At 44.1% G+C, this 12,892-nt stretch overlaps 1 protein-coding gene across 1 annotated transcript in view; it reads left to right on the top strand.

Moving 5' to 3' along the window:
* The window catches only part of SLC25A43 (solute carrier family 25 member 43), a 48,495-nt gene extending 44,572 nt beyond the window's left edge, over nt 1-3,923 (top strand). The window contains 2 exon segments of the mRNA XM_033201269.1: nt 1,487-1,621; nt 2,322-3,923. Coding sequence (XP_033057160.1) covers nt 1,487-1,621; nt 2,322-2,522 — 336 coding nt within the window. The 3' untranslated portion in view covers nt 2,523-3,923.
* Nucleotides 3,924-12,892: the final 8,969 nt, after the last annotated feature.

The following is a 12,892-nucleotide window of genomic DNA, read 5'->3' as shown; positions in this document are numbered from 1 at the left end:
AGGGCCAAGTAAGTGAAGAAACTAGGACTCGAAATGAACCTGCTCAACTCCAGAGTTGTGCTCTTCTTACTGTTGTACCACACCTCCTCTCCCACATTGATAGTCTTGCTTCCATTGCCACAGAATGCCATATAGCCCCAAGTAAATGTTTCAGAAACAAACCAAAGTACATGCATAGTTTAATCTAAACTCAACACCATTTCTGAAAGCCAGGTATGAGGGGACACCCCTTCATAGTGGACAGGTAGTACCAGTTTTATACGTAGATGGCATATTGAAAAGTCATTTCATCTGATCGTAAAATTATTTTTCTAAGAGGATGGCTGGATGCAGTGGCTTATGCCTGTAATCCTAGCATTTTGGGGGGCTGAGGCAGGCGGATCACTTGAGGCCGGGAGTTTCAGACCAGCCTGGTCAACATCGTGAAACTCCGTCTGTACTAAAAATATAAAAATTAGTCAGGTGTGGTGTTGTGCACCTGTAGTCCCAGATACTCGGGAGGCTGTGACAGGAGAATCACTTGAACCTGGGAGGTGGAGGCTGCGACAGGAGAATCACTTGAACCTGGGAGGTGGAGGCTGCAGTGAGCTGAGATTGTGCCACTGCACACCAGCCTGGGCAACAGAGTGAGATTCTGTCTCAAAAAAATAATATTATTAAAGGATAAAATGTTCCTTTCAGAGATGGAGCATTTTGGTAATAATAGGGTTCGGTCAGGATGGCTCTGAAGGTGGTGATGATATCCAAGGGGTGGCCAAAATGGTATAAAGGTGAGGATCACTGAAGCCAAAGGCCAGAAACTGGTCATGGGCTGGGTCATCTTTATAGATGCCAAAGTTACCTAAGATGATGGCAAGGCTAGGAGAAGGTGAGCAACCAGGTGTCACAGTCTTCAATGAATGTGGGAGAGTGGCCAGATTGGTAGATCATAGTAGGCCAAGGAGTACGGTTCAGTGACATCAGCCCCAGCTAAGTGCTTCCGTCATGAGAGTGAAGGAGGAAGGGTTTGGGAACAGCAACAGAGAGCGAGAAGAATGCCACCATCGCTCTGCTCCCCACCTTGTCACATCTATGAGGTGGAGAAATGAACAGCCTCCACTTGGGAGCTCCACAGGGGAAGGACCAGTAAAGACAAGGAAACAGAAGAAGACTTTAAAAAGGCTAAGGGCATGGATTATGTTTATCATGTCCAGAAGGCATAGGTTGGGAGGGAATGTAAGTATGAAATTGAATCTGTCCCAAATGTCTGCTTCCATCCAGGCAAAATAAACCACAAATATATGGACAGGGTATCATGATTGTATTGCATGTTAATATCCATTCTAAGCCCATAGAACAAGAAGAACCCCACAGCAGCCATTCTTTGCCATCATCTTGGCCAGGAGCCCAGCATCCAGAGTGTAGACTTGAGACCCTGGCTCCTTCTGCTAGGACATTTATTTCCTAGTGTTTCACTCACCTCATCCCAGCTTCTGTTCCCTTCCAGGCTCAGAGCCCCTACCTCCCACACAGTGGAGGAGTAGATGTCCATTTCTCAGGAGCAGTGGACTGCTTCCGGCAGATAGTGAAGGCCCAGGGGATCCTGGGGCTCTGGAATGGATTGACAGCCAATTTACTGAAGGTGAGAAGAGCCACCAGTCTCCGCTGCTCCTCTGCCTCTTCCAATTCTACCCTCTTCTTTTGTCAACCCCAACCCCCACCACAGTTTGCTTGGAAAACCCCCTCTAGCACTAATGGGTAGCACAAGGCCCATGAATGCACACTGTCTGTTAGCCCTGTAGAGAAGGAACCTGTGCAGTGGTGGAGTATCTTATACCCCATTCCAGAGGAGCTGAGCATTTAGTGCAGAGATACCTAATATGGAGGTTCATAGGCCCCTAAGGGGAACCTAACCCCTCATCCTAAAATTCTATGCAAAAATATATGTGTATATGTATATGTGCATCATATTCCCAAAGAACTCCATGACCAAAAAAAAAAGTTAAGCACTCTGGACTAACCTTGCACTAGCTGGCATGTAAATGATTCCAGTCAAGGTCAGCATATAGTGACAGGCAGTATCAGATAGTCTGCGTGCATATGACCCAGATCCAGCGCCTCCCAGGCAGGTCATGCCCTTCAATCACTGTCATTCCTCTCCCAACCCACACTGAACCAGCTTTCCTTTTGCCATCTTCCTGATTCCAAAAAGAGTTACCATTTGTGTTGCCACCACCATTATCTCACTTTACAAGATAATTTACTCTGATCCAGTTGACTGCAGACACATTGATGTTTTCTTTTTAAGAATTTAACTTGATTTTCATTTTCGGTTTTAACAGATAGCTCCATATTTTGGAATTATGTTTAGCACCTTTGAGTTCTGCAAGAGAATCTGTCTTTATCAAAATGGTTACATTCTGTCTCCACTGAGCTATAAATTGACCCCAGGAGTCGATCAGAGTTTGCAGCCACAGGAATTACGAGAATTAAAGAAGTTCTTCAAAACGAGAAAACTGAAGTCTAAAAAACCAACTCTATAAAATGGAATGGAACTAGAAGTGCACTGACTGACAGCGTGTTGCAATCACAGATAGATGTAGCCTCATAACTGTACACCTGAGGAGGGATGAGAAGCTACTGTTATCTGCTGCTCTGGGAAACGAGACGGTTTGGCCATGCACCACCTCAAATCTCCAAACTGATGTCCCTGTGGACACCTGCACCATGAGAAGGTTTCCCAACAAGAGTGTATCATGATGGCATTCCACGAGATTTTATAACCAGAGTCTAGCACTGATAAAATGTACAATTTACGCTCTGAATAGAAACATGACACCAAAGAAAGGGCATTGCCATGACATCTCAAAGCAACAGGTAATTGAAGTGGCTGAGTGAGGTCAGCCACTGGGTCACTTGTAGTCAATGCAAAGCTTGCACAAACCAACATCAGCCTAGTTTCACTCAGTTTGACCAGAGACTTCCCAATACAGTCTGTTGTTGTTTTGTTTTTAGAGATAGGGTCTTGCTTTGTCACCCAGGCTGGAGTACAATGACACAATCATAGCTCACTGCAGCCTCGAACTCCCGGGCTCAAGACGTTCTCCTGCTTCAGCCTCCTGAGAGTTGGGACCATAGGTGCACACCACCACACATAGCTAATTTTTTGTGTGTGGGGGGGGCGGGGGGACGGGCTCTTGCTATGTTGCCCAGACTGGTCTTGAACTCCTGGGCTCATGCAGTCCTCCTGCCTTGGCCTCCCAAAGCCCTAGGATTACAGGTGTGAGCCACTGCACCCTGCCCCAGTACAATCTTTCTTGAACTCAAATTTTTGCTGACTTCTGAGTACACACACCACAGTGTAAATTATGCCTTATCAGAAACTAAATGAAAATAACGAACATTTAAAAGCTATCACCATTTGTAGTAGAGTCATCCTTATTTTTTGAAATTTGAAGCATCCCAGGCTTATAATCTTGTGTTTCACAAGACAGTTTATACCATGACTGCTTAATTATCCCCCCGAAGAACTTCTGATTGAAGTCATGTACAGTTCAGTGGCCTAAATTCTCTGCCTTTTTAACTTGCTTTGCAAGCCTACCCTGAAAATAAATTATTTAGTCAAGTTATTCTCAAAGATGTCCCAGTTGCCTAGAAAGGATCAATGGAACATTTGACACACATACCCAAAAGAATGTAACTGACTATAAACACTTTAACCTAATCATCTGTATCAAACTTTCTAAAAATCAAATTTCAGGACTGTTCCACCTTAGAGATTCTATGTAAAGTTTAAATAACTATATTTTTCAAATAGCACCTATCTATGTACTTAAAAATGCATTAATATCCAACATTAAATTGTTAATTTATACACACACACACACTCCTACACAGAGATTTTCAGTATGTTGCCAAGTATTTTTTCTGATTAAATGTATTTTCCAAAGAAAAAACGATGTGTTGGTCATTTATTGCTAGTCTGAGTTATAAAACTATGGTCGAATACATACTGGCCAAATCTGTAAACTCTCAGAGCCTTATCCTATTAAGTATACCAAAATAATCCACTTTTCCAACTGCTGCGGCATTCTGTTTTATGGAGAATGGCAGTTAACACACACACATGGAAATCTCATCTGTAGCTCAATCTGTTAGAGTTTGGAGGTGGCAGATTCTTTACCCAGAGTGAACAGTTCATGTTTATTACTCTTTATTTTCCTTGAAACAGACAACTTTTCAAACAGTATGAAAGCTGCAAAAATATGTTTTCCTTTTTTTAACTAACTCTAAAATCCTAACCTCACATTATTTCATGATAATATCTTGTGTATTCTTCCACAAGTATTTTTTTTTTTTTTTTTTTTTTTTTTTTTTTGAGACGGAGTCTCGCTCTGTCGCCCAGCTGGAGTGCAGTGGCGCGATCTCGGCTCACTGCAAGCTCCGCCTCCCGGGTTGCCGCCATTCTCTCGCCTCAGCCTCCGAGTAGCTGGGACTACAGGCGCCCGCCACCCCGCGCCCGGCTAGCTTTTTGTATTTTTAGTAGAGACGGGGTTTCACCGTGTTAGCCAGGAGGGTCTCAATCTCCTGACCTCGTGATCCACCCGCCTCGGCCTCCCAAAGTGCTGGGATTACAGGCTTGAGCCACCGCGCCCGGCCTCTTTTTTTTTTTTTTAATTGTCACCCAGGCTGGAGTCCAATGGCATGATCTCAGCTCACTGCAACTTCCTCCCGGGTTCGAGAAATTCTCCAGCTTCAGCCTCCCGAGTAGCTGGGATTACAGGCAACCGCCACCATGCCTGACTAAATTTTGTATTTTTAGTAGAAAGGGTTTCACCATGTGGCCAGGCTGGTCGCGAACTCCTTACCTTAGGTGATCTGCCCACGTTGGCCTCCCAAAGTGCTGGGATTACAGGTGTGAGCCACCGCACCCCGCCCTTCCACAAGTATTATTAAATAGATAGCTAAGCTCTTGCAGTTGTCATGCACAGAAATGTTTTCTGAGCTGCAGTTTTGATTTTTTCTTCATTAAATTAAGTGGAGAAAAATAATATGCCTGATTTTTCTATTTCAGAAGAACTCTAAAACTTTTGTTCTGTTTCTAAAATAAACTTCCAGCTAATTTCATTTTCTTGGGAGTATGAAAAGAGAGTTCTGCCTTTCTGCTTTATGGCTGACAGTGAGCACCACACTGAACTAAGTACTTGAGAAGGATTATAACGATGTGTGATGTAATATTGACTCAGGAGGAATTTATGGTCTTAAGGAACAAAACATACCTACATATATGAAATGATGATTACAAAGCAAATACAAGCAAAGGCATGAATGTAGTATCAACTGTTCATAAGATTGCCAAGGAGCTCTATACAAACTTAGTGAATAAAAACTAAAGGGATCATCACATGGGAGAGAGACTAGTGATCAACAGGATTTGGGGAGGTTGTGAGTTTTTTTTTTTTTTTTTTTAAAAAGAGTATCGTTCTGTCACCAGCCTGGAGTGCAGAGATGCAATCTTGGCTTACTGCAACTCCACCTCCCAGTTCAAGTGATTCTCATGCCTCAGCCTCCTGAGTGGCTGGGACTACAGGCGCCTGCCACCATGCCCGGCTAATGTTTGTATTTTCTTGGTAGAGACGGGGGGTTTCACCATGTTGTCCAGGCTGGTCTTGAACTCGTGACCTCAGGTGATCTACCTGCCTCAGCCTCCCAAAATGCTGGGATTACAGGCATGGCCTACCGCACTCAGCCATGAGTCTTGAGCTAAGTTTGAAGGAAGTTAAGGGATATGTATGGTCACGAAGAGAGAGGAAGACATTGCAGGTTAAAGGCAGGGCATAGGCAGTGTCACAGAGATGGAAGCAAGCAAAAGTGGGTCAGAGCAAGAAGAGTAGCTTTGTGCATTATTCAATAACTATTAGATACTACAGACACAGTGGCACAAAAGGCAGATAAGGTCCTTGCCCTCAAGGAGCTTATATTCTAGTGAGAGTGGCAGTCAATAAACAAGTAAACTCATCAATAATTTAGGTAATCATGGACTGTAATGTTACAAGGGTGCTTATATACAGGGTGCTTTATTAGAGAATATGTGGAGGTAAGGGGAATATTTTATTTTTGGTTTTTGTTTTGTTTTGTTTGAGACAGAGTCTCACTCTGTCACCTAGGCTGGAGTGCAGTGGTGCGATTTCAGCTCACTGCAACCTCTGCCTCCCCAGTTGAAGCCACAGGGGAATAGTTTAAATCATGGAGCCAGAGAAGGCTACTCTGACAGGTGACATTTGAGATGAGACCTGAAGGATGAGATGAGCAACTATGCAAAGGAAACTAGGGAGGGCTGGTCAAAGTGCAGTGATGTTTACAAGTAATGACCACAACCAGCTACAGATTTCTTTGTTCTTCCACTCCCACTGCTTCATGACTTGCCGACTTTGAAAAAAAAAAAAAAAAAAAAAAAAAAAAAAAAAGGGCCAGCGCGGTGACTCACGCCTGTAATCCCAGCACTTTGGGAGGCCAAGGCAGGCAGAATCACTTGGGGTCAGAAATTTGACACCAGCCTGGCAACATGGTGTAACCCGTCTCTACTAAAACACAAAAATTAGCCAGGTGTGGTAGCACACGCCTGTAATCCCAGCTATCAGGAGGCTGAGGCAGGAGAATCCCTTGAACCAGGAGTTGGAGGTTGCAGTGAGCCAAGATCGCACCACTGCACTCCAGCCTGGGTGACAGAGCGAGACTCTGTCTCAAAAAAAAAAAAAAAGAAAAGAAAAAAGAAAAAAAAAGAAAAGAAAAAAGAAAGAAAAAAAAGAACGAGGGAGAGAAGAGCATTCCTGGCAGAGGGAAGAACAAGTGCAGAAGTGTGGCAGTGGGAAAGCCTTTGTGAACAGAAGGAGGTAAGGGTAGCCAGAGTGTGGTGAGAGAGCGGGATGACATGAGATTGGAGAGGACAGAGCCAGATCTTATGTGCCACGTGGGCCAAAACAAGAAGTCAATTTTATTCTAAATGCTGTGGGGAGGCATTGAAGTTTTAAGCAGAAAAGCGACACAATAACTTGATTTTTTAAAAGATTACTCAGTTGCTGTGGGGAGCATGGATGGAGGGAAGCAAGGCTGTGAGTGAGAAGACCAGTAAGAAGCAATTCGGAAGTCCAAGCAAGAAAGGATGGCGTGGACTAGAATGGTGGCAATAAAGATGGAGAGGAATGAATGAGTTGAAGATGTATTTGGAGGTGGACTCAGCATGATTTGCTGAGGATTGAATGTAGGGAGTAAAGAAAGGAGTCAAGGGTGGCACCTAGGTTTTTGTTTTTGTTTGTTTTCATGAGACAGGATATCACTATGCTCCCCCCAGGATGGATTGTAGTGGCGCAGTGGCGCAATCTCGGCTCACTGCAACCTCCGCCTCCCAGGTTCAAGCAATCCTCCCACCTCAGCCTCCCGAGTAGCTGGGATTATAGGCATGCACCACCATGCCTGGCTAATTTTTGTATTTTTTGTAGACATGGGATCTCATCATGTTGCCCAGGCTGGTCTGGAACTTCTGAGCTCAAGTGATCAAGGCCTGCCTCGGCCTCCCAAAGTGCTAGGATTACAGATGTGAGCCACTGAGCCTGGCCGGTTTTTGCCTTTTGACTTGAGAACAGGTAGATGATCTTGCCATTTGCTGATGTGAGGAAGACTGAGGAGGGACAGAGTTTTGGTGGGGAGGAATTAAAAGTTCTGTTTTGGACATGTTAAATTCAAAATGCCCATGAGACATGCAAGTAGAGCAGTCAAGTAGACAGTGGGCTGGAGCACATGCTGTCTGTGTAATTGTCCAAACCAGTTATGGTGAGCAGAATAATGGCCCCCACCAAAGATGTCCACACCTTAACCCCCAGAACTTGTGAATATGTTACCTTTCATGACAAAAGAGACTTTGCAGATGTGATTACTGTTACAGACATTGCGATGGAGGGATTCTCCTGGATTCGTTGAGTGGGCCCCATCTAATCACAATCCTTAAAATCACAAGTGGGGCCAGGCACGGTGGCTCACAGCTGTAATCCCAGCACTTTGGGCGGCTAAGGCAGGCGGATCATTCAAGGTCGGGGTTTGAGACCAGCCTGGCCAACATGGTGAAACCCCGCCTCTACTAAAAATACAAAAATTAGCCAGATGTGGTGGCACATGCCTGTAATCCCAGCTACTCAGGAGGCTGAGGCAGGAGAATCCCTTGAACCCAGGAGGTGGAGGTTGCAGTGAGCCAAGATCACACCACTGCAATCCAGCCTGGGCAACAGAGCGAGACTTGTCTCAAAAAAAAAAAAAAAAAATCACAAGGGAAGAGAAGACAGAAGAATGGGTCAGGGAGATGCAAGGATGGAAGAAGAGGCAGGAGAAATGAGGCCTGAGAAGAACTGGACTCTCCATTGCGCTTTGAAGACAAAGGTTCGCGGTGCCAAGAAATGGGTATGGCCTCTAGAAGCCGAGCATGACCCTCAGCTGACAGCCAGCAAGGAACAAAGGACTTCAGCCCTACAGTCACAATGAACTGAACTCAGCCAAGAACCTGAATGAGCAAGCTAACGGATTGCCTCTGGAGCCTCCAGAGAGGCACGCAGGCCTGTCGACACTTCAGTTTTGGCCCAGTGAGACCCACATCAGACTTGTGACTACAGAACTACAAGCTAATAAATTTGTGTTGTTCAAGCCAATGCATTTGTGGTAATTTGTTATAGCAGCCATAGGAAACTAGTATATCAGAACATTATTGATAATTATTTCAGGATAATAGGGACAAGTCTAGAGTGTGGGGAAGAGTGATGACTGGAAATAGGAATTTGGGTGTCATCAGCAGATAGATGGCAAGGGACTGAGTAAGAGCAGCAAAGGAGTGGATGGGAAGAAACTTCTCGGGGAGTGGGAAGCAACAAAAACTGACACTGAGGATGGTGGCTAAAGAAAGGCCTTGTGGGGAGGGATTGCACTGGGAGTTATACCTGATGTAAATGACGAGTTGATGGGTGCTGACGAGTTGATGGGTGCAGCACACCAACATGGCACATGTATACATATGTAACAAACCTGCACGTTATGCACATGTACCCTAGAACTTAAAGTATAATAATAATAAATAAATAAATAAAAAAAAAAAAAAAAAAGAGAAGGCCTCAAGAGATGACTTGAGGGCCAGGCACGGTGCCTCACGCCTATAATCCCCGCACTTTGGGAGGCCGAGGTGGGTGAATCTCTTGAGGTCAGGAGTTCAAGACCAGCCTGGCCAACATGGTGAAACCCCATATCTACAAAAATACAAAAATTACCTGGGTGTGGTGGCAGGCACATGTAATCCCAGATACTCGGGAGGGTGAGGCAGGAGAATTGCTTCAGCCTGGGAGGCGGAGGTTGCCGTGAGTTGAGCTCACACCACTGCACTCCAGCCGGGCAACAGAGCAAGATCTATCTCACAAAAAAAAAAAAAAAAAAAAAAGATGCGACTTGAACCAGGCATGCTGACTTGAAGCCCTATACATTCTATTATGATGCAGGTGCCCCTAATCTAATCACAAGACAATGAGGAAGAAAAAACAAGTACAACAACAATAGAAGACGGAGAAGGGATAGACACGGGGAAAGTCGTGTACTAGCAGAAAGCAAAAATAAATATCAGTCATTCGCATCTCTCCCTTTTGTTGTCATGCAGCCAAATATGAAAGTAATATCCAAACTAATTGATATAATATTCAGGTCCATTCGACAGCTGTTACTTAGGAACTGTCTAAAATATTCCAATGGGGCCAGGCACAGTGGCTCATGCCTGTAATCTCAGCACTTTGGGAGGCCAAGGTGGGAGGACTGCTTGAGCCCAAGGAATTCAAGACAAGCTTGGGCAACACAGGGAGACCCTGTCTCTACAAAAAAATTTAAAAATTAGCCAGGGGTGGTGGCAGGCGCCTGTGGTCCCAGCTAATCAAGAGGCTGAGGTGGGAGGGTCACTTGAGCCCAGGAGGTCAAGGTTGCAGTGACAGTGAGCCATGATCATGCCACTGCACTCCAGCCTGGGCGACAGAGTGAAACCCCATCTCAAAAATAAATATAAATAAATAAATAAAATATTACAATAGGATGATGGAAATGAGGGGGGTGTGTTTGACATACAGCAAAGCACATACAGCTAGAGTAGTCATCAGAAGATAAATATCACATATTAGATCCTGAAACAAATATTTTTGCTCACATTTCTAAAAGGAAACTTGAAATAAAATTTTGTGTGCTCATTATGTTTACTTTTGAATTAGAATAATTATACATCTTTATCAAAGATGATCTGTGCTCCTTTTTCAATAAGCCCACCTGGGATCCTGATTGTTATGCCAAGGTGCCTGATTTTATATATATCAATTACATTTAATTATATAGATGCAATATGTCATCTCCCCCATAAAGTTATTTAGTCTTATTCAGACTAAAGTTGGAGATCCATAAAGCAAAATGTATATGTGCAGGGGGTGTTTTGTGTAAATTTAGGGGTATACGTACAATTTTGTTATATGAATATATTGCTTAGTGGGGAGGTCTCATCTTCGTGTAACCATCACCTGAATAATGTACATTTTACCCTGCACAGGTTTAGAAGATAGTCACAGCTTATAAAATTTATTAAAATATATAAATATTTCTAAGTTAAATTTTTCTGAGTTAAATTAGTTCTATGCAATTGGGCCACGTGCAATGGCTCACGCCTGTAATCCCAGCACTTTGGGAGGCCGAGGCTGGTGGATCACTTGAGGTCAGGAGTTCAAGACCAGCCCGGCCAAGATGGTGAAACCCCATCTCTACTAAAAATACAAAAATTAGCCAGGTGTAGTGGTGCGCACCTGTAATCCCAGCTACTTGGGAGGCTGAGGCAGGAGAATTGCTTGAACCCGGGAAGCAGAGGTTGCAGTGAGCCAAGATCACGCCACTGCACTCCAGCTTGGGCAACAGAGCAAGACTGTCTAAAAAAAAATTATTTATATACAATTGCATTTAAATGGTAACTAACCACCCCCATTGGGCAACATAGGGAGACCCTGTCTCTACAAAAAATTTTAAAATTAGCCAGGGGTAGTGGCAGGCGACTGTGGTCCCAGCTAATTGAGAGGCTGAGGTGGGAGGGTCACTTGAGCCCAGGAGGTCAAGGTTGCAGTGACTGATGTGGAGGAACTGGAACTCTTGTACCCTGCTGTTGAGAATGTAAAATGGTACAATCACTCTGGAAAAAACTTGGGCAGGTCCTCAAATCGTTCAACATAGAGTTACCACGTGACCCAGCCATTCCACTTCTAGGTGACAACTCCAGAAATAAAAACATATGTCCACACAGAAACTTGTATAGGAAAGCGTCATTCATAATAGGCAAAATGTGGAAATTAGCCAATGTCCATCAAATGATGAATAAACGAAATGGGGGCCAGGCATGGTGGCTCATGCCTGTAATCCCAGCACTTTGGGAGGCCAAGGCGGGTGGATCACCTGAGGTCCAGGAGTTCAAGACCAGCCTGACCAACATTGTGAAAACCTGGCTCTACTAAAAATACAAAAATTAGTCAGACGTGGTGGCACATGCCTGTAATCCCAGCTACTTGGGCAGCTGAGGCAGGAGAATCGCTTGAACTCAGGACGCGGAGTTTGCAGTGAGCCAAGATCATGCCATTGCACTCCAGCCTGGGCAACAAGAGTGAAAACTCCATCTCAAAAAAAAAAAAAGTGGCATATCTGCACAATGGAATACTACTTAGCAACAGAAAGTAAATAACTATTGATACACACAACATGAATGAATCTCAAAAAGTAACATGCAAAGTGGGAGAAGCTAGACCCCAGAAAGAAGAGTACATAATATATGATCTCATTTATACAAAATTCTAGGAAATGCAAAATTCTAGGAAACTAATCTATAGTGACAGCATATCAAAGCTTGCTTGGGGATGGAGAGATTACAAAGGGGCACAATAAAATTTTATGTGGTAATGGATATGTTCGTGATCTTGTGGTGATAGCTTAACACGTGTATACATGTGAAAAAACTTGGCAAATTGTGCTCTATAAATATGTACATCTTATTGTCTGACAATTACATCTCAATAGACTGTTGTTTTAAGCAGTCACCCATGGTGGAATCCACCGACTGTTGTTTTGTTTTGTTTTGTTTTGTTTTGTTTGAGACAGAGTCTCACTCTGTCACCCATGCTGTAGTGCAACGGTGCAATCATGGCCCATTGCAACCTCCACCTCCCGCTCAGGTGACCCTCCTGCCTCAGACTCCCGAGTAGCTGCGACCATAGGCATGTGCCACCACACCCAGTTAACTGTTTAATTTTTTCACAGAGATGGGGTTTCACCGTGTTGCCCTGGCTAGTCTCAAACTCCTGGGCTCAAGCGATCCTCCCGCTTTAACTTCCCAAAGTGCTGGGATTACAGGTGTGAGCCACTATGCCCAGCTGTATTTTTCTTAAAATTAATAAAATCTAACACATATTAAGTGATTCTATGCGTATATTATCTCATTTGCATGTGCCTACAGTCCTCTGAGGTATAGGTACTACTATCATTCTCATTTTAACAGCTGAAGAAATTGCCGTTTGGAGAGGTAAAGCGATTTACCCAAGACCTGACAGCTAGCAAGTGGCAGAGCCAGAATTTAAACTTAAGCAACCTGGTTACAGGGCCCACCCTCTTAACCACTGGGCTAAATTATCTTTCTCTTCTTATTTGCCCCAGATTCCCACACCCAGTTGCTCAAATCCACTCAATCTTATAGACACAAAAGGATAGAGCCATAGAATCTTAGAATTGGAAAGGGTGTAGAACTCTTTTCCAGACCAACCCAGCGATCTCCTCCATAGCATCCCTAACAAGTGGCTATTCTGCCTCAACCTTTAGCCTTCCC

Source organism: Trachypithecus francoisi, unplaced genomic scaffold (assembly GCF_009764315.1).
Source record: "Trachypithecus francoisi isolate TF-2019V2 unplaced genomic scaffold, Tfra_2.0 Lachesis_group6, whole genome shotgun sequence".
Taxonomy (NCBI): domain Eukaryota; kingdom Metazoa; phylum Chordata; class Mammalia; order Primates; family Cercopithecidae; genus Trachypithecus; species Trachypithecus francoisi.
Note: the sequence above shows the minus strand (reverse complement) of the source record. Positions and strands in the feature narration are given on the sequence as shown.